At 52.1% G+C, this 22,326-nt stretch overlaps 1 protein-coding gene across 1 annotated transcript; it reads right to left on the bottom strand.

Moving 5' to 3' along the window:
- Positions 1 to 794: 794 nt before the first annotated feature.
- On the bottom strand, positions 795 to 22,112 carry LOC142890245 (matrix metalloproteinase-17-like). Its single transcript, XM_076029147.1, has 10 exons — positions 21,669 to 22,112; positions 8,403 to 8,535; positions 8,119 to 8,266; positions 5,634 to 5,920; positions 5,123 to 5,299; positions 4,885 to 4,987; positions 2,843 to 2,925; positions 2,588 to 2,740; positions 1,941 to 2,201; positions 795 to 1,308 (listed from the first exon to the last, which is right to left on the bottom strand). The coding sequence occupies exons 1-10, from the start codon at positions 21,753 to 21,755 to the stop codon at positions 1,001 to 1,003; spliced, it is 1,740 nt and encodes a 579-aa protein (XP_075885262.1). The 5' UTR covers positions 21,756 to 22,112; the 3' UTR covers positions 795 to 1,000.
- Positions 22,113 to 22,326: the final 214 nt, after the last annotated feature.

Below are 22,326 nucleotides of genomic sequence, written 5' to 3'. Positions count from 1 at the left end.
AATTAATATATCCGAGAGAAGAAGAGCGCCCCCTGGTGAGAGTCCAACCACGGCATGTTGAAGCAAAGCTGTGTGTGGAGACATGAAGTGGAACCACAAGGTTCAGGACAGAAAACCAGTGAGGAATGTTTCTGCTCTTAAAGGGACAGTGCACCAAAAATCAAACCAGTGGTCGACTCAAGGTCTCTCTCTCTCTCTCTCTCACACACACACACACACACACACACACACACCTGGTCGGCTGGACAGAGAAGCTACTTTTTCTCCCTCCGCCAGCCCTGATTGGTGGACTGTCCCTTTAAAGTGGGTGTGGCTTGTCGGTTTATTGCTGTCACCTGTCGCATTCTGGTCTCAGACCGACTCCAGTCACAGAAGGAGGAGAAGAAGAAGAAGAAGAAGGAGAAGAAGAAGAAGAAAGTGGGCGTGTCCCGCAGCTCCAGTGTCATGCTGGATGATGGATGTGGGCGGAGTCACGTGATGCTCGGCGCCTTTGAGACGAGTGCTTCTCAACTGGTGGAATCTCGGGACTCACAAACTCTCGCCCACTTCCTTTCTATCATGTCTAGTAAATAAATTATTGAAATTACTGAAGTGAACTGTTTGCAAAATAAATGCCCGACATTTTTTATACGGATAGGTATATTTTAAAATTCCTTTTTTTTTTTAAATGAAAAAAGAAAAAGAAAAAAGGAAACCGCCCACGAAGCCGTGACCCAATCAAAACCGCTCCGTAACCCACTTCCGGGTATATTTTAAAATTCCTTTTTTTTTTTTAAATGAAAAAAGAAAAAGAAAAAAGGAAACCGCCCACGAAGCCGTGACCCAATCAAAACAGCTCCGTAACCCACTTCCGGGTCACGACCCACCAGTTGAGAAACGCTGTTTTAGATGATGAGCTAAAAATAAATAAGAGCGTCGTAAAAGACAAAAAAACAAAAAAAACAACCAAAAAATATACCAACTGATGTTGATTAGAAAAAAGCGTCCCGGATGGCTGCCGTCACAGCGAGCTCAGTGATTGGATGGCCAGCCGCAGCGTCCAAAGTGTCGCCAGCAGCCACGTGGCCGGTGGCCAATCGGTGGCGCCGTCCGAGGTGCAGGAGCAGACTTCATAGCCGCTCTCGGCGTGGTCGCCGCCGCCGCCGCCGCCGCTCGCCGTGTTCTCGGCCTCGCCGTCTGGAGAGTCCGACTGCATGTGGGCGCACAGCAGCCAGTCGCGGGCGATGGGGCGAGGGTAGCCCGGCTCCGCCTCCATGTCGCCACCCGCCACCCGCCAGTAGTCCCGCCCCTTGAAGAAGTAGGAGGAGCCTGCAGAGGCACAGACAGGAGGCGTTCGATAGAGTCGAGAGAAGAGAAAACGCGACGGCGACTGCAGGTGAGCCTGGTGTAGCCAGGGTCCATTGGTTTGGTGTATACACGTCACTGAGTCTATGCAGAACCTGGGCAGACGTGCGTGTTCAGCGCTAATGAGAGCAGATGTTGGGCTTACTTATAGCGGAGTGGTAGCAGCTGTGTGTGGCAACCATGATAGACGGATGGCGTGTGGTGCTGTGACTCATTACCCACTACTTCCTTGCATCACTAGCTGCGCAAAATCAAAACGATATTTGTAAAACTTCGAAAAAGTACATGTTTACGTTTGTTTGCAGTCAAGAATGGCCGTTATATTTTTCTTTTACTACTATTGCGTCTCCTCGGTCCAAACATAATGCAGCATTTTCACTTGAAGTGAACTGGTCACGTGACCCCGTACGTTATGTCTGCTGACGTGTAAATGCGAAAAAGGTTTCCATGACCAGTTTTTTATTGCGATATTTAGGTTTTGCGCAATTCTACGGGTAATGGAAACGCAGCTAGTGACGGAGGAGCTAACGCTGGTTTGGCGTGCTTTGGTGCTCCTGCGCCACTCAGACAGACACGGACCAATCAGAGGAGCTCACCATCGGACCACCTCATGGCGTCGTCCATGTGGGGGGGCAGGCCCTTCCACAGCGAGCTGTCCTTGGGGTAGCCCGGGTCCATCCGCCGCAGCCGGTCGTCGTAGCGCCAGTAGCGTCCGTCCCTGAAGAAGTAGGTCTTGTCGTTGTGCAGCCACACGAAGGCGGCGTCCACCGGGCCGTCCGCTGGCAGGCCGAAGTCGCTGATTGGCCGAGGGTAGCCCTCCTCCACGATGTTGTCCTTGAACAGCCAGTACTTCTGGCCTGCAGGGGGCGACGTCAGCAGCGCGTCAGCCGGGGACGGGCGTTTGTCCATTCATCATCCATCCATCCATCCATTATCCATCCATCCATCCATCATCCATCCACTCATCTTTCAACAATCCATCCATCCATCTTCCACTATCCATCATCCTTCCATCCACTCATTCATCATCCATCCACCCATCCATCCATCCACTCATCATCCATCCATCCATCCACCCATCCTCCATCCATTCAGCCATCATCCATCCACCCATCCATCCATCCCCCCAGTCTGTCTCTGTCCAGCAGCAGTGTAACTGCTCTTGCAGTGTGTGGTGCTGCAGCCAGGGGGCAGTGTGACACGCTGCTCCCAGCCACTCAGCAGGTTCTTCAGTGCTGCTCACCTTTGAAGAAGACGATCTTGTGGTCGCCGGGACGCTCGTACACAGCGTCCACACCGTCCAGGGTGGGGGGCAGGCCCCTCCAGAAGCGATGGATCTGAGCCGGACCCAGAGACACCAGGTGCTTCTCCCGGGTCAGCCGCCAGAAGAACCTCCCTGGGACGGACAGGAAGTGGTCAGCAGACAGCAGTCACCCCGTCCCACAACCAATCAGAGAGCTGCCCTGGGTGGTCAGGTGGTCACTTCCTGCCTCAGTACCTCTGAAGAAGAACGCCTCCCCTCGGATCTGGGCCACGGCATCGAAGGGGCTGCTACACCTGTCGGGGGCATCTGGGGCCAGACTGGGGCGCGGGGGCAAGGAAGGGGCAGGCCAAGAGAGGGGGAGGGGCCAGGATCAGGGAAGAGGGAGGAAGAGTTCAGGAATATTTTCCAGAAAGTCAACAACAAATGACTGTGTTAACAAGAAAGAAAGAAAATACGTCAAAATAAAAATATAGTGTGCAAGAACACTACCAGTCAAAAGTTTGGACACATCTGTTTCTTCTTTATCTTTACTACTTTCTACACTGTAGATACATACTGAAGACATCCAATATATGAGCAAGATATGTGAATTAATGTGGCAAAAGAAAAAAAAGTTAAATGCCAAAATATGTTATGTTATATACGGTATGTTTCATATGAAAAGGTTAGGATTAGGGTTTGGGGCTATTCTATTCTATACAATATAGAATATTCGCAAACCCTGCCAGTTAGGGGGCCACAATGGCTTCTTAAATGGGACAGAGGGAGCCGGAGAAGCAGCAGATGGATGGAGGGTTTTGGTGAGCCACCTCATAGGAGGAAAAAATACATCATGGGATATGTAGAAAACGTGAATGTGATTTAATGTCAATTGACAATAAACGTGTCAATATGTGTCTTTAAAGCCCCACGGTATTTAGCTCTTTATTGAAATGACTCTTGAAACACTGAAAAAATGGATGAAATACAGCTATTTTAGAACTGATGAATATCTATTTGGCATCTTGATAAATGCTGGGGGGAAAAAAACCCTTACAAGGCATTGGTTGCACCCTGATCCACCTACAATACTGGAGTGGATAACCATAGTAAATGACATACACCTTCTGGAAAAGATGACCTTTTCACTGCGCCTTCAGAAAAGCACTGTTATTAAACGCTGGACCAAGCGGGTTGCATATGTTGGTACCCTATAAATGGAAGAGCTGAAAGGTTGATTCTGCCCCTTTTGTTTTCGATTGTTAAATGTCTTGGTGAACCTAATGATTTGTTTGTAATGCGTTTGCCGCATGTGGCCCCCGGGCCATGGTTTGCTCATTACTGAGTTAGAGTCCAGCTTTGTGAGGTCCTGGTTGCTGCAAGCTAACAACGCTAACTAACTAACTAAGCTCAGCTCGCTCACATCTGGGAACCACAAAAGAAGAAAGGGAAAGAGCAAAAGAAGCTCCTCCCAACAGGAAGTCACGGTCGAGCTGCACATTGCTGAACAGGAAGACCCGCCTCCATCCCTCCCTCTCCCTCCCTCTATCCCTCTGTCCAGCAGGGCTGCTGGCTGTCAATGGGGGTCTTTGTAGCGGCGGCGGCTAACAGTGGTGGCCCTGTGGCGCTAACACCGCCCTCATTAGCACGCCGACCACGGCCAGCCGTTAAATCACCACTTTAGAGTTCCACCTCCGTCCTCTGTTGGCCAACTGGTTGACTGACTCAATAACTGGCTGACTGACTCACTGACTGACTAGTTGACTGACTGACTGACTGGCTGGTTGACTGACTGACTCATTGACTGACTGACCGACTGACTCACTGACTGACTAGTTGGCTGATTGACTCACTGACTGGTTGACTCACTGACTGACTAGTTGACTGACTGACTGGCTGACTCATTGACTGACTGACCAACTGACTCACTGACTGGCTGACTGACTTACTGACTGACTCATTGACTGACTGACCGACCAACTCACTGACTGACTAGTTGGCTGATTGACTCACTGACTGATTGGTTGACTAGTTGACTGACTGACTGGCACAATGGTTAATTGACTGACTGACTGACTGACTGACTCACTGGTTGACTTGTTAACTGACTGACTGACTTACTCAATGGTTGGCTGGTTTACTGACTGAATGACTGTTTGAATGACTGGTTGACTGACTGACTGACTGGTAGACTGACTGACTGACTGACTCATTGACTGGTTGACTGACTCACTGACGGACAGGCAGTAGGTCAGAGGTCAAGCAGTTGAGGAAGTCCTGCCCGCCCCTCTACTCACAGCAGGGTGCTCCGGTTGAGGGGCAGGTCCAGCAGGACAGGCGGCTCGGCGGTCTGGAGGGGGGCTTCAGGGCCGGAGGTGTGGGACACCGAGTCCCTCACACCTGCAAGGGGAGATCAACAGTCAGGGAGGAGGACAGGGAGGTGGAGGGAGAGATTGAGGAGGTGCAGGAGGAAGAGGAGAAGAAGGTCAGGGAGGAGGAGGTGGCGGAAGAAGAAAAAGAGGAGGAGAGTCGTACCATAGAGCTGCCAGACGCGGACCTTGTCCTGGTAGGGCAGCTGGTACTTGAGAGGGTCTCCGACGGGCCCCTGGTAGTACGGCCTCATGATGGACTCCAGGGCCGAGGTGTGGACCAGACCGATGGCGTGGCCAAACTCGTGGACCGCCACGGCGAACAGGTCCATCCCATGAGTGTCTGTGGGGGAGGGGGAGGAGCTTGTTAGCACCACGAGCACGAGTTCGAGTTTTCATTTAGTTCTTGTTATTAATCAGTGATTTAGATTAGAGCTGCATCACACTGTTATCATCCATCATCATCATCATCCATCCATCCATCATCACCATCCATCCATTATCACCATCATCATCAGCCATCCATCCATCCATCCATCATCACCATCATCATCTTCATCAACCTTGTCACCATTGTCATCTTCATCACCATCTTCATGATCATCATCACCATCATTCCCATCCTCATCATCATCATCATCATCATCGTCATCATCATCTTCATCTCATCCACCCACCTGGAGATCTGAAGGTCCAGGCCTCATCGTCATCAAAGTGTGTGTCCCCGGCGGTGAACCTCTCTCCGGGGAAGAAGGCGTGTGCCACGGCGCCCCCTGGCCCGTCGAAGGGGTAGCCGTCGTCGTGGTCGTCCTTGGTGAAGTCGATCTGGATGTCGGCGTCGCTTCCCGCCACCTCGTGGAAGTTGAGCGGCGCCATGTCGCTCCAGACCTTCAGTGCGTAAAACATCAGGGCTCGAACTGTGTCCCGACCCAGCAGGGCCGAGTCCCTGGGGAAGGTCCTCACCCTAGGGGGGAGGGAGGAGTAGGAAGTCAAGAGGTCAGGGAGGAGGAGGAGAAGGAATCAGGTGGTCAGAGAGGAAGAGGTAGAGGAAGAGCAGGGGAGGAGGACAAGGATGTGTAGGAATAGTTGGAAGTCGTCGTAGTAGTCGGAGGAGGAGGAGGAGGAGGAGGAGAAGGTCAGGCAGGAGGTGGAGGAAGAGATGGAACACAAGGAGGTAGAGGAGGTAGAGGAGGAGGTAGAGGAGGAGGGAGACGAGGAGGTGAAGAAGGAGAAAATGGAGGCGCGCAGTTGTTTGTTGTTGTATTGCTCTCTCTGCCAGCATGGCAGTAGTGTGCAGAGGAACTTGAAAGACTGAAGGAATGAAGACGCTGAGCTGTGATGAACGGCGCCATCTGGAGCCCTCTGGAGACGTGATGGGAGCCAACGTTTAAAAGATGAACCACAAGTGTTTGTGACGAGGGTTCAGTGGACCATCTGCCATCCAGCAGGAGGTTCACCAGCAGGAGGTCCAGCAGGAGGTCCAGCAGGAGGAGGTCTAGCAGACCTTCACAGCAGCTCATCAATAGTCAATTCGCCTGAAGGTGGTGCTGAAGAGCATGTGCTGTCCAACTAGCGGCTAACCTTAGTCTTCCAATACGAGTCACTGTGTCTTCCATCGCCCCCTACTGTGACGATATGGTAACTACACAGGGGCTTCACCATGTTACACTGTTGTCTAACTCCTTAATGAACATTGGTATTCACTATATAGTCACTCAATGTATCCCACAATGCATCGCTGCAAGTAGTGTACATCCGATGGATACTAGCATGGCAATATATCCAATCATGCATTGTGCTCACGCTGACCCATATGTAGAAAAGGCGAGTGTTATTTTTTAAATATGTGTGAAGACATTCGGTACAATATGTACTTCACACCAAAATACAAATATATTATTAGTAAATTAATTTATATGTTTAATTATCAATATATTTCTGACCACTAAGCAAAGAAGGGCCCCCTGCTGGTGTGTACAAGGAACTGCTCGAGTCCAGTCTGGGCCTGCGGTTCTTCTCTGAGCAGCCAGGGGGCGCAACAACAACAACAACAACAACAACGGCAACAGTGTTTCCTTGCGGCGCTGATACAAAGTGAGCAGCCGCGTTGGCACATCAATGATTCACCACCTGAGTGTCACAACAAGCAGCAACAAGCAACGACACAACACAGTGTCAGCAGAGTGTGTGTGTGTGTGTGTGTGGGTGTGTGCGCGCGTGTGTGTGAACGGCGACAGGCAGCCATATGTTTGGCCCCGCCCTCCTCGCTAAGCTGCGTCCTGGACAGATGGTGCTGCTGCACTTAGCGCCGCCGCCGCCGTCAGCATCATCTTCATCATCATCATCACGAGGCCTTTTATCTTCAGGAACAGACACGCCCCCCTCCGGCCGACCCCTCGCTTCATCATCCTCTGAGCCGCAAGATCCACAGTCCACCACCGTGAGGCGCCACCTCCCAGCGGAGGAGGAGGAGGACGAAGAGGGAGGAGGAGGAAGAGGAGAAGTAGGAGGAGGAGGAGAATGAAGGGAAGGAGGAGGACGAAGGAGGAGGAGGACGAGAAGGAGGAGGATGAGGAAGAGGAGAAAGAAGAGGAGGAGCAGGAGAATGAAAAGGAGGAGGAGGAGCAGGAGGAGGAGGTGAATGATGATGGAGCAGGAGGAGCAGGAGGAGGTGGCGCAGCTGCTGCTGACGTGTGCAGCATCAGAACCAGCTGGTTTGGTACCTCAGTGAAGATGAGGAGGAGTGAAGGAGTCGAGCTGCTGCTGCTCCTGCTGCTGCTGCTGCTCTGACTGGTTGCCAGGCAACAGGCCTCCCCCCCTCCTCAACCCGCCCCCCCCCTCCCACAGCCCCTCCCACCCACAAGTCCTTCCTCAGTGCCGTGAATCACCCCCACACTGACCAATCACAGCGCCACACAGTGGCCACCGACGGCCACCGCCGCCGTCTGAGTGGGAGGAGCTACACAGCAGCAGTGTCTGTGCGCGTGCGTGTGTGTGTCTCGTGTGAGGAGGAGGAGGAGAGGAGGAAGTGTGTGTGTGTGTGTGTGTGTGTGTGTGTGTGTGTGTCTCATGCGAGGAGGAGCAACAGGAGGAAAAGAAGGAGGAAGAGGAGGAGGTGAGGAAGTGTGTGTGTGTGTGTGTGTGTGTGTGTTTGTGTCCCACCTCCAGGAGAGGTGTCTCTTGTTCCACTTGTTGTGAGGAGTCAGGCCCCGCCCCCTCCTCCTCCGTGGCCCCGCCCCCTGCTGCTGGGCCTGCGGGACGTCTGGCAGCGAACACCTGGGAGTCTCCATCAGAGCCAGTGTGGCTTCATCTGCAGCACAGCACAGTGAGTAGACTGCCCCCTGCTGGAGGGAGGCACACACACACACACACACACACACACACACACACACACACACACACACACACACACACACACACACACACACACACACAGGTTCTCGTACCGAAGACTCCAGTCTCCTTCAGGCCTCCGAACTTCTGCATGGCTTTGATGGCTCTGCTCAGAGCCTCTTTGGTCTGCAGCTGACCGCTCACCGGGTCGGGAGGAGGCAGGTAGCCGAACTTACTCAGCCAGTCCTGCAGGAGGCAGCACAGCACACACACACACACACACACACACACACAGGTCAAAGGTCAAGTGAGAAACTGCCACACCCGCTGGTAATGACTCCAGGAAGTGATGACACTAGTAACGGCTGCTTTGGTACTGGAGACCAGTTTCTGGTCCTCAGGTCCAGCAAATGGACCCAGCTGGATCCAACAGGACTGGACCCACTGCTGGTCCTGGACCAGGACCGGACCAGGAAATTCAGCTGACCAGCAATGGGATCCTGCTGCCCTGCTGGATCAGGAACAGTCCAGTTGGAACCAGGACCAGGAACTGGTCTCCAGTAGCATAGCAGCCGTTACTGGCGTCATCCCTTGGCCTGGTCCTAGCCAGGTAAAGGTGAAATCGGACCTGGTACAACTAAACCAGGACCAGGACCAGTGACTGTACCCTGCTGCACAGGACCTTCACCTGGTTCTGGTTCTGGTTTAGGTCTGGTCAGGACTAGGACCAGGCCTGATCCTGGTCTAGTTGGGTACTTAAAGTCCTCAGCTGGTCCTGGTCCAGATCTAGTCAGGACCAGGATCAGCTGAAGGTCCTGTTTCAAGACTAGTCAGGACCAGGACAGGCGACTGGATCCTGCTGGACCAGGAACAGTCTAGCTGGGACCAGGACCAGTAGACTGTCCTCAGCTGGTCCTGGTCCAGGTCTAGCCAACTGAAGGTCCTCTGCTGGTCCTGGTCCTGACTAGATCTGGACCAGGACCAGCTGAGATCTTCAGCCCACTGGACCATCAGATCAGACTTTAGGCTTCATACTGACTGCAACCTTTCTTCTTCTTCTTTGCCCCCCCCAAACCCCCTTTGCCCACTTTAGCTTCCTGCTAATGGAGCTGCAGCAGCTGCAGAACAACACAAAGACGCTAAAAATAGCCGCTGCCTTTTCAGCCTTGACGGCTCTTTTTGGGGGTTTCAGCAGGACGGCGCCGCCTGTCCGTCACTAACACTCACCTTCTTTATAAATAAATAAATAAATGAATATATAAATAAATAAAGAATAGAAAAGAAAGGAAAAAGCTGTCACAGCGGCGGAACAATGCTGACGGTTCCAAACCCGGGAGTGGCAGGCGGAGGGGCCGAGGAAGCAGCCGAGCTCAGCTGCTCAGGCAACTTCTCACCGCTCGACAACCAGCAGCGCAGGAGAACAAAACACACTTACATGGAACATCTGAATGTGAAAAAAAAACAAACAACAAACGACGGAACATCAGAGCGTTGCAGCGTGTTCCTGCTGGGAAAACCTACTAACTAGCTAACAAACAGGGAACAGCGTTCTTGTTTGGCGGACGGTTGGAATTTTTTTTGTATGATTTCCTCTCTGTGATTATTAGCCCCAGCGCTCAGCGAGGCTAATTATGGAACAGGCTAATTACTGCAGCCATTCTTGATCTGCATCACAACAACACAAGCTCATTAGCGCAACAGCAGGCTGCACTTTCAAAATAAAAGGCAGGCCGGGTGACTTAAGCTAGCGCAAAACCTAAACATCACAATAAAAACCTGGTAATGGAAACACCTAAACTTAAAAAAAAAAACAACTCTCAAATATCGCTGAAAGGTTTTGATGCTCTCATGAGGTGGCTTTTATATTGCAAAAGTGTCATGGAAGCACTTTTTTTTTGACATTTACACAACAGTGGACGTGATGTATGGGGTCACTTGACCAGTTCACTTCCAAGTCAAAATGGTGCGTTATGTTTGGATGGCGGAGGAGGGGGCGGAGCCTGAGGAGAAGGCACTGGCAGCGCGGTCAGATCAATAACCTTAGAAAAAAAGACTTTGAGCTTTTATTGTGAAGCTGCCGGGAAGAAAGGACGATACCAATCATCCTAACAGGAACTTTAATCAGCTGATGGAGCCCTGAGTGGCGGGAGGGGGCGGGGCTTTGCAGTGAGGGTGTGGGGGGTGAGAAGGCCACAAAGCGAGATCCTCTGTCTCGCTCTGACGACCATCATTGGCCGCCACACACACACACACACACACACACACACACACACACGGTCATTATCCAATAAGAAGCAGCAGCAGCAGCTGTCAGTCATCGAGATTGCATCAAGATTTGGCTCCGCCCTCCGACTCTCAGTGAGGAGAGGGGCTACAGCTGTGATTAGATTAGCAGGGATAGAATTCATTATTCCGGGACTTTTATCTAAAGAAAACGCCACTCAAAGCAAAATATTTCAGGCTAAACAATTTCAGAATAAAAGTCTTCAGAAAAAAATGATTTGAGAACAAAATACTTCAGCGAAAACGATTTCAGAATCAAAGTATTCAGAAAAAATTATTTCAGAATAAAGGTATTTAGAAAAACCTATTTCAGAATAAAAGTCTTCAGAAAAAAGAATTTCAGAATAAAATACTTCAGCAAAAAGAATTTCAGAATAAAAGTCTACAGACTAAAGGTCTTCAGAAAAATATATTTCAGGATAAAAGACTTCAGAATAAGACACCAGTGTAAAAGCATGCTGCTGTTTTTCTTGCTCAGTTCTCACTTGGAACCGTAGCGGAACGGCGCCGCGGATCAGGTCGCCGTTATATAACTTGGTTAAATTCACATCTGCCACTGCCGCCGCTCCCCCGATGGATCCGAGGGCGCGGTTTAGATGGCACATCGCTTGCTGTAAACAGCACGCTGCCACGCGGCAGGGAGCCCGGACGTGCCCGGCAAACACTCACAAACAGCGGCGGCTCGTCTGCCGCAGCTCTTAGTGCTGCAGTCTCGGAGGAGCGGCGAGCGGCTGGGATGCCGCGAGCCCGCCAGCTCTGACTCCAACTTTAATGCAACGGCCTCGGCAGGAGCTGCAGGCACGCCGCTGCCAGCACGCAGCCACTGCTGGCACGTCATCCTCGAACGCAGCACGTTGGCGATCCCTCTCGAACAGGGGTGGAGAAACTTTTTGACTGGTGGGGCAGCAATGGGTTCTGGGGTCGGAGCAGCAGCGGATGGATGGACCCCCCTCATAAGGGGGAAAAACATATCGTAGGATATGTAGAAAACGTGCTTTAATGTCGTTTGAAAAGGATCAAAAGCGTGACAACAAAATCAGTGTCTTTCAAGCCCCACAGTGTTTCGTTCTTTATTGAAATGACTCTAACTAGACTGAAAAAAACGATGAAATACAGCTACTTTATAACGTACTGGCGATTAACACACACTACCAGTCAAAAGTTTGGACACACCGGTTTCTTCTTTATCTCGACTACTTTCTACACTGTAGATGCTGTACATACTGATGACATCAAATTTTTGACCAAGATATGTGGATTAATGAGGCAAAAGAAAAAAAAAAAAAACCTAAATAATATATTTCATATGAAGGGTGGCTATTCTAGATCATCAAAAATATAAAACTGAAGTCTGAGTTAATTCACTCTTTTTTGTTGAATACATATTCCATATGTGTTCATTCATAGTTTTGATGCCTTGAGTGACCATCTACAATGTAAGTAGTCATGAAAATGAAAGAAGAAGGAAGAAGAAAAAACATTAATTCAGAAGTATGAGGTATGTGACCAAAACTTTGACTGGTAGTCCAATTTCTTCATGTTCGACGGGCCGGATTCAAACGGTTAACGGGCCACATATGGGCCCCGGGCTGTAGTTTGCCTACATCTGCTCTCGAAGCAGCCAGTATCTAGACAGTGTCCCCGTCTGGAGGATCAAGGCTAGGCTAACCTGTCCAGCTAACCAAGGAGGACCCCCTGTTAGACAGAGTTGAGATTTTTTTAGCTCCATGCTAGCTGTGGTAATGGCAAAAGGAAGACTGAGACTGTCACTAGGGGACGCTGCTGTTGCTACTGCTGCTGCTGCTGCTTCAGACACCGGGCACCAGCAGCCGTAGCGCCACCTCCTGGCTATCCCAGGAAGCGGCAGATTTAGCCCCCTGTTTAAGGCCTGCTGCTGGGACTGATCCGCCAACCTGTTGAGAGGGTTGTGGGGCTTTTCCCAAGGGAGCGGCGGGGCCCTTTGTGATGTCACAGAAGGGGGGCTGATTCCCAGAAGTGACACACACACACACACCCGCACACACACAGATATCATCTGTCAATTAAATGGACCCCTGAGTGCGTGTGTTTATGTTTGTGTGTGTGTGTGTGTGTGTGCGTGTGGGGATTAGAGATGAAGCTGGTAAGTGAATCGTGTTAATCCCTCTGAGAGAGAGAGAGGCGAAGGGAGGAGGGAACGGAGCAGCGGGGAGGGAGAGGCTGCTGGACTTCAGCTCAGTTGAGTCAGGTGACCAAGGAGGAGGAGCTATATTGGTGGAGGAGTTAGATGGGCAGGGGAGGGGCTACAAAAGGGGTGGGCAAACCTCTTGACTGGTGGGGCCACAATGGGTTCTAAAATGTGACAGAGGGGCCGGAGCAGCAGCAGATGGATGGAGTGTTTTGGTGAGCCACCTCATAGGAGGCAAAAATACTGTATATCATGGGATGTGCAGAAAACATCTGCGCTTCCCACATTAGTTCAACTGAAAATGAACTAAAGCAAAGTTACAAAAGAATCAGTGTCTTTGAAGCCCCACGGGATTTAAAACATTGAAAAATGGATAAACTACAGATATTTTATGACCAACTGACTATTAATATTATTTCTTCAAGTTCGGTGGGCCGGATAAAAAAGCTTAATGGGCCACATATGGTCCCCGGACCGTAGTTTGCCCCTCATGCCTGGGCTAGAGAGAGGAGGGGCTCACACCACCAGCAGGTGGCGCCAACCAGACTGCCTTCGCCCAATGTGAGGTTATTTTAACAGGTGGGGGAGGGGGGGCTTTGAAGTCTACCCAACACACACACACACGCACACACACACACACACACACACACACACACACACACACACACGGCCTCAACATACAGCTGCAGTGTATTTATGGTGTAATGTATAGGCTGGGGGGGCTGAAGACTGGTGACAACTGCAGCAGCATCAGGGCCTCAAGACGAACTTCACTGAAGGTATGCAGGCTGTGTCACATGGAGTCAAACTGGGTCAAAGGTCAACCATGTGTGTTTTTGTGTGGCTGAACAACATCCATGCAGCAGCTGACGGCTTCCATCACACGGCTGCAGTTCTTCAGGCTGTCAGAGAGGTATGCTAGCCATGGAGAGCAGGCTGAGGAGACCTTCTGCAGCTCCACCACCACCAGGAGAACCTCTGGAGCTCCACCACCACCAGGAGACCTTCTGCAGCTCCACCACCACCAGGAGAACCTCTGGAGCTCCACCAGGAGACCTTCTGCAGCTCCAACACCACCACCAGGAGACCTTCTGCAGCTCCAATAGGAGACCTTAAGTAGCTCCACCACCACCAGGAGACCTTCTGCAGCTCCACTAGGAGTCACCCAGCAGAAAGCAGCACAGTTAGGGTGCGTCCCCATAGCACCGCCTCGGCTTGCCTCGCCACGCCTCGCCTCGCCACGGTTCGATTGTGTCCCCACAGCCCCGGGTCCACGAGACCGTGGGCAGAGTCGACGCGGTAAAGCGGGACAATGTTTTCCACGGCATTATTTCTGTGCGATACACGACAGCGCAGCGATGGACAAAGTAGAAGTTGTTTCATACCTGCTGCTCGGTCTGTGGTTGCTTTTCTGTTAAAGAAAGAACAGTTTTCCTCACTGAAATCACAGTTGATCATTTATGCAGGCAACATTTATAATTTCTGGTTTTGTTTTCTGGGAGAGTAAAGGTGTAGTTCAACCTTTATATCTTCACCAAAAGTAAACACGAGACAGATACAACGGGAAATCGCATTTATTTAAAAACAAACAGACAGTAAGCACGACTCCTTATTTGAAATAGCTGCCCTAGCGAGCCAAGGACCACTTTATGCCGCGGTGTTCGAGGCTTCCTCGCGGCGAAAAGCCACGTCCTCTCGACGAATCCGTATTTCCTCTCGTCTCAAGACTCCTCGGATTCCCTAACTTAACACACCTCACGCAGGAGCAACTCGGTTTGTTCCGAGCGCTTCGCCGTTTGCCGCGAATATGGTTGAACACACTCGCGAACACAGAAGTTCCGTGTCAAAAGAGTTGGCGTCGGTGTCCGCTCCGAAAGGGAAAATCGACGAAAACACTGAGCCAATCCAGTGCCCTGCTCGTCACTACGTCACCACTCAACTCGCCTCGTCTCGCTTGGACCCTGAGCGCTTGAGGTACCAAAACGGCGGCCCCTACAACCGTGTAGCGGCCAGTGGGGCCGCTCTACAACCGTACCGTGGCGAGGCGAGGCTAGGCGGTGCTATGGGGATGCCCCCATAGCCCTCTGTTTGCAGCCTGATTTCTGTGTTGGACCTTACACGTGTCAACAGGAGGTTTCAGAGGGCTGAGCCAACACCTGGCAGGGAGTGTGGCAATTATCTTTGACCTTCCATCCATGATGGGTTGTGAAGTTGTATTTCTGCTGCTGACTGGAGATCAGCAGTACCACCTCGTCTCTCCTCCTGTTCTTCTTCTTCTTCTTCCTCCTCCTCTTCTTCCGCTTCTTCCTCCTCCTCAGGCTCCTCCTCCACTGCCTCCTCCTCGTCCCTGATGAGACGGTCAGTCCGTCACACCAGACGCTAATTGGCTGAATTGTCGTTGAGGGAGAGGCATTATGGGAAATAAGTCTTTTTTGTTTGTTTGGATGGAAAACAAAACTAATTAGCCGCTGAGTCGCTAACGTCGCTAACGGCCTCAGATTAATGCTGCTATTATGATTCTGACAAAGAGGTGGCGGCGGCGAGCGAGCGCCAGTCTGCAGCGTCCGCCCCACACACACACACACACACACACACACACACACGCACACAGTGTTATTAGCATTCAGAGGCTCTGCTGCTGCTGCTTTTCTTGAACATTCCAGTCGCTCGTCTCGCCGTCGTTTCGGCTCCTTTGAACGTCTCTGGCAGCTGAGCCGCGGCGCTTCAGAAGAAGAAGAGAGGAGAAGAGGAGAAGAGCGCCCCCCGGTTACAGCGAGGCAGCACCCGCATGTAGATGATTCGGCTGTTTTTTCCCCCCTCGACGTGGGGAGTCATGACGAAGGAAGACGGTGGTCTCCAGGAAGATCTGCTGCTTCTCCTGACCACTGACTGACTCGGGTCCTCAGGACGGCTCAGAAGATGAGAATGAATTAAAGGACATTAGTGACAAATTTACTGAGCATCCAACCAGCTACTGTCTCTCTGGAATTATTCAACCCTGGCTGATTGAATCCAGTTTGATTTAATCCAGGTATATTTCATCCAGTTTCATTCAATCCTGGCTACCGGAATGCAGTTTGATTTATTCCTGAATGATTTAATCCAGTTTGTTTTTAATCCTGTATGATTTGATCCTGTATGATTTAATCCATGTTAATTGGCTCACACTTACTGGCTGACTGGTGCAGCGCGTCGCCATGACGACGCAACTCTCCGGCAGCACCGGGGGCGCCGGTAGCTCCTTCGTGCCTCCCATTCAGTGTTTGCCAGAAGGTTTTTAATTTTAAACTTTATTGCATATCAATTGTACTGAATGAACTTCCTGTCACATGGTTCACGGTGGTCCTACACCTGCGTCGGTCCCAACCACCCCATTGGGTGGTTGGGGACAGAAAGAGGTGTGGCTGACGGCTGCAGTAGGCCCTGCCCACCTCGGCAGAGACAACCAATAAGACGGCAGGGGCAGTCGGGGCCCCATTTGGGGCGTCTCTGGAGGACGGTAACGAGGCCGGGGTGGGGGGAGGGGAGGTTAGACGTCACTCCAGCAGATTCCCAAAATAATCTCCTCGCCCTCAATACAAATCCCATGATGCACTGGGTGCAGACGGCAGGTCACACGGCGGCGGTGATGGAAGTGGGACAGCCGAGCTAAAAGTGTCCCAACACTGCCAGCTGAGAATGTAGCAGGACTTCACTTTGCTGGCCTCCTTCTGGAGGAGGAGGAGCAGGAGGTGCTGCTGGCCTCCTTCTGGAGGAGGAAGAGAAGGTACCGATGGCCTCCTCCACTACCTGCTGCAGCTGCGGAGGGAGTTTGTGGGGGAGGTGGAGGAGGTCCTTTTTCAGTGAGGAGCCTCTGACTTTGTAGCCTTGCTGAAGAAGGAAGTCAGGAGGTTCCTCAACTTCTTCTCCAGGTTCCTCAAGTCCTTCTGGAGGAACTGCAGAGTCGGAAGCTCCCCGCTACAGAAGCAAGTCAGGAGGTCCCTCAATTCCATCTAGAGGAACCAGGTTAACCTCTGCTTCTTCTAGAGGAACCTCCTGACTTGCTCCTCCTCTGACTCTGCAGATTTCTCGGCTTCCTGGCCTGAAATAATGATGAGAGCGGCTGATGTTCCTCGGCTGGATGACTCACCCAGAGCTGCCGCTCCTCCTCCTCCTCCACCTATTCGTCCTCCTCCTTCTTCTCTTCTTCCTCCTCCTCTACTTCCTCCCCCTCCTCCCCTCAAAGGAGGCCAGTAGCACCTTCTCCTCCACCTCTTCTTCCTCCTCCTGTTCTCCTGCTTTCTGCTTCTCTGTGACCTTCCTGCAGCCTTTCTTCTGCCCCTCTCCCCTCCCTCCTCCTCCTCCTTCTGCAGCCATCAGAGGACCCGGCAGGAAGAAAGCCTCCTCTTGAAGCACAGCGGCGGCGGAGAGGCGAAGTGGAAAGAGAGCAAAGAGAGAGAGAGGACGCTAGAGAGAGAGAGAGAGAGAGAGAGTCACTTCCTGTCAGGACGCTGGCGGACGGATTAATGGCACTTCAGGAAAATGAGTCGCGAGTCAAAGACTCTCTGACTCAATGTTTGTCTTGAGCACCGCTAATGACCAAATTAGCAGCGAGCGAGCCCTTATCTTCGCTCCTCGCCAGGACGAAAAAAACAAAAAAAAAAAACATCTCGCAGTCCTCAAATGCGTCGCGGTAACAAAGACGAGCAGCAGCAGCAGCAGGAGGAGAAGACGACCACTGATGACTGGAGCCGCAGCTGCTGTCGTCTTCTTCTTCTTTTTAACTTCTCCTCTCCTTCCAGCTCTGCTGTTCACCGACTGTCTGCCACTCAGCGCACACAGGAAGTAGCTGTCAGCAGCTGCGTTTACATTACAGTTTTTCGCAAAGTAAAAGTAATATTTATAAAATTTCCACAAAGGGCAATTGCGATTTGCAGGTGTTTCCATTGAACGGTGTGAAGTGCATAAGACGGAATTCTCGTAAAATCAATTACGTTTGCTTTTATTTGTTTCCGTTTGCTGTCAAGAATGGTTGTTCTAATTTTCTCTTTGATTGCTCGGAAAAAAAAAAATTCCATCTCCTCCTACGTCCAAACATAACGCCCCATTTTCACTTGAAGCGAACTGGTCACGTGACCTCGTACGTCACGTCTGCTGACGTACAAATGCAAAAATGGGTTTCCGTGACACTTTTACGATATACCTCAATATCGATACATCTGAAAAACTGCCTCATGAGCGTCAAAACTTTTTTTTTTGCCATATTTGAGGTTTTTCCAAGTTTTTCCAAGTTTTTTTTATCCAGGGGTAATAGAAACGAGGCGTTAGCCAGCAGGAAACTGTACTGAATGTTACCAGTAGGTGGCACTAGTGAGTCTGGCTGAAAAAAGCATGAGATGTAGCAGCTAGTGATTGAAAAAAAGAAAGACAGCCTAAAATGAACGTAGCAGTAGCAGCAGCGCTAGGCTAACCGCTAACCCCTGCCCCCACTGAGCTCCTCCTGAGTGATTTTCCTGCGTTTACAGAATTCCGGCAGCTGATGAGAACTCATCATGTTGTTGGGGCCTCGCTGGACAACCACCCCCCACCCTTCCATTCACCCCCCTTCCCGCCTCCCACAAGGAATCCAGAGCAGATGGAGCATTTTACTGGCCAAATGAAATAGAGTGAGGTGGGGACGTCCAGGTGCAGCTCTCTCTCTTTCTCACTCCACAGGTGGACGATTCCAGAGTCTCTCTCACCCGCCTGCTCGCTCACTCGCCCGCCCGCCCGTCGTTAATCCGCCGGCTCATCAAACAGGAGGCGGCGAACGAGAGCGCCATGATTCCCCAGGTTCCGTTTGGGAGGCGGTGAAATCCTCCTCGGGAGGAAAATAACCACCGGGCTGAAATGGATCACGGCGCCGTCGTGACGACTCGGAGAGAGAGAGGGAAGAGAGAGAGAGAGGGAGGGAGAGAGAGAGAGAGAGAGAGACAAAGGCTGCGCTTGGCGGCGATGCATCAAACCGGACGGCAGCAGTGGTGACGATGGACTCTTCTTCTTCTGCAGCCTCACTTCAGCAATACATCAGCCACTAAGGACAGAGTGTGTGTGTGTGTGTGTGTGTGTGTGTGTGTGTGTGTGTGTGTGTGTGTTGCCCCCAGGGCTCCAGGACGATGGATCGTTTTGAGTCATTTTGGACTTTAAATGCACATCAAGCCGCCTTTTTTTCCTTCCAACCACAAGGGGGCATAAATCACACATCTCTGCTCCATGAAAAAACTGCATTGAAAAAAACGTTTTAAACCGGAACGAAAGAAACACAGCGTCATGGTCACCAGCCAATCAAATTCAAGGTGAAAAGTCCAAAACGAGCATTTCTGCTTATGCCTGTATTTTAATGTGTGTATATTCTGATCTTGAACATACACTGAGAGCATCAGCACACTGCCACCTAGCTGCCGGAGGGTGAAACGCAGGTTGGCATGTGGCAGGGTCATGTGATCATGATGCAAATGATGAATTTTTTGAATTAAATGAAAGAAATTCTGCAAACAAGACAGGAGGGATGTTGTGCAGCTGGTCTGCATGATCTTCAACTGTTTGGAGCTCCTCTTCCTGCTCCTCTTCCTCTTCGTCCTCGTCCTCCTCCTCCTCCCTGCTCCCCCTCCTGCTGGCTGCCAGGAGCCTCAAAAACCAGAAAGTTGAAAGAGGCTCTTTCATGTCTTTGTGGGGAGAGAACTTCCAGAGAACAGGAAGTCTTTGAGAAGCTCCACGTGTGGTGGAACTTCTGTACCGTCTCAGCAGCAGCAGCAGCAGCAGCAGTTCAGAGAGACAGCGGCTGGTCTGAGGAGGAGGCAGAGAAGCGGGAGATGAAGAGGTGGGAGATTCTCCCACGCCATCCTTCTCACGCTGAGCACTGAAATAGAGACGGCTGCCGCTGGGAGGAACCACAGAAGAAGAACCACAGAAGAAGAAGAAAAGAACCACAGCGTCTTTCCAGATGTTTTCCAGGCTTGTGGTGACGCTGGAACCTCCACGCCAGGGAGGAGAAACATCTGTTCCAGCAGCTCAATCATCTGCAGCCCAGAGGAGAAGGAGCAGGGGGGGGGGAGGAGGAGGCGGGGGCGGGGGGGTGTAGCCACGTTCTTCTCAAAGCATCAGAAGGAGCAGAACCAGTGAGAAGAAGGCTGGTCTGGCGGTCCGAGTGTCCTGGTTGGCCCAAACCCAGCAGCTCGCCCCGCCCCGCTCCACACCTCCAGGTGTCAGCTGACGGGCAGGCGGCAGCCGCCACAGACTGTGGCAGCTGCCGCTGATCAACGTTGATCTTCAGCCTGAGAGGAAACTCCCACTGAGACGACGTTGTTGACGTGCTCGTCACTTCTCCTCTTTTTTCTTCTTTTTCTGCACTGAACTGTGCACAACGTTCCAAACAGGAAGTTTCTCTGTCTCTGAATGTTAACCCTCCACACCTGTCACCTGTTACTGTTCTTTCAAAATAAAAGTCTGAGGACGTCGTAACATCGTTGGATGATCGATAATGTGAAAATATATTGCGATACTGTGAAAAAATATTGTGATATATCGCCACACATTGCAATATGTCGATCATAATGTCGACCGAAGCCTCGTCCCCACAGTGACGAGAGCGACCAATCAATTCCCTGCATGTCCACCAGGGGGTGGGGCAGAGACACAAAGCCATGCTCTTGTTGGCCTAAAGTCCCCCCCCCCCAGCTCAGGGGGGAGGAGCTTGAGGGGAGGAGCCTAGGGGGGAGTGGCCTGGGGGGAGAGCTTGAAGGGAGGGGCCTGAGTGGGAGGAGACTGTGAGGGCGGGAACAGGGGGAGGGGCCTGAGGGAGAGGAGCCAGGGAGAGGAAAACAGGGGGACGGGCCTGAGAGGAGGAGCCTGTGGGGAGGGGCCTGAGGGACATCCACACAGAAAGCTCCTGGTTCAGTCACCCCACAATAAAACACAGCAGGAAAGTACTGGTCCTCTCTCTCTCTCTCTCTCTCTCTCTCTCTCTCACACACACACACACACACACACACACACCTGACACAGGTGCAAACCATGTGACCATCCTGAGTTCATCTGAACTCTGCTTCTCTATTCCGCTTGAACCTCCTCCTCACTTCTTCTGTCTCCTCCACCGCCTCCTTTTCCTCCACCCCCCACCCTCCTCCACCTTCTCCCGCTCCTACTCTCTCCCACTGCTCCCCTCTGTCGTCTCCTCCTCTGCTGCCGAGCAGCTCATCAGTCTGATTCGATTCATCTTACAAAAATACATCATTAATTCAGGGAAATGAGCTTCAACGTACGAACAAAAACAGAATCATAATCTAAACCGAAGGCAATTAAAGCGGCTACAATGCAGCGGCGGGAGGGACGGCGGGAACGATGACTCGCTGTGGAACATGACGTGGAGGTCAAAGAGTAGAAGAAGAAAAGGGAGGAGGAGGAGAAGGAGGAGAGGAAGACGATACTGGACGGCGGTGACGTTCCAGCTGATCGCTTTAATCCAAACACGTCCGTCAGCTGGCTGCTGTTGCCGTTGCTGCTGCTGCTAAGCACGAGCACGGACGCGCGCGCGCGCGTCTCTCTCTCTCTCTCTCTCTCTCTCTCTCTCTCTCACACACACACACACACACACACACACACACACACACACACACACACACACACACAGTGCCCCCCCCCAACAATTATTCTCCTGCTCCGCATCATCACTAGTTCGGTTCGGTTCAGTTCGGTTCAGGCCGGTTCGGTCCGGTGTGACTGACATCCGGTTCCGAACGACCCTCATCTATCCACCACATGACGCACCAGCACCACCGCTCCCACCGCGTCAGGTGAGGGAAGTTGGTCTACGCGCGCCCCCTCAAACGCGCACATTCGAGAAGGAAAGCCGCCGCGCCGCGGCACCCACACACGCACGCACACAAGTTTCCGGCGCCGCGGAGAGACTCACCACGCCGGTGTCCGGCTGCTCGCTGCTCGGGGACGGAGCGGCCCCACTCCGGGCCGCGAACCACAGGATGGGCACCAACAGCAGCATCTCCGGGGTGGGCTGGAGGGCTGTTTGGTGGTGGTGGTCTGTGCGTGTGCGTGTGTGTGTGTGGGGGGGGTGGTAATCCTGGTCCACCTGTGACCGGGCCGAGGAGTCGCTGCCCCGTCACTGCCGCCTCATCCCGCACGGCTTCCGGCGGGCTCGCGGAGCCCAACGGTTCTCAGGAAGACGATCACTGGACACCGGAAGCCGCCGGCAGGGACGTCACTTTTCCCTCCCCCCCCCAGCCCCTCCACGCCGCCTTCCGTTGAAGTTGAAGATCTGGGGAGCGCGCGAGCTCCGTGTGGCGGGACGCGCGAGCTCCGTGTGACCGCGTCTGGAGAGCAGCGCGCGGCGAGATAGACAGGGGGGCGCGAGACCAAGCCCGCCGGAGTGAGAACGACTCACTTCCTGTCCGGGTCTCACATAATAAAAGCATGAGCGGGCACGTCCCGTTTTAAACGCTTTAGGCCAACCTGGTTTTATTCTGAAAGTAACTCCTCCTCCTCACTTCCGGTGGCGGCTGGATCTCCGCGTGCTAATGAAACAGCTGTGAGAAGATGAACATTCAGCTCGAGGC

Source organism: Nelusetta ayraudi, unplaced genomic scaffold (genome assembly GCF_046127955.1).
Source record: "Nelusetta ayraudi isolate G7.1 ecotype Tasmania unplaced genomic scaffold, CSIRO-AGI_Nayr_v1 ptg000026l, whole genome shotgun sequence".
NCBI classification, from domain to species: Eukaryota; Metazoa; Chordata; class Actinopteri; order Tetraodontiformes; family Monacanthidae; genus Nelusetta; species Nelusetta ayraudi.
Note: the sequence above shows the minus strand (reverse complement) of the source record. Positions and strands in the feature narration are given on the sequence as shown.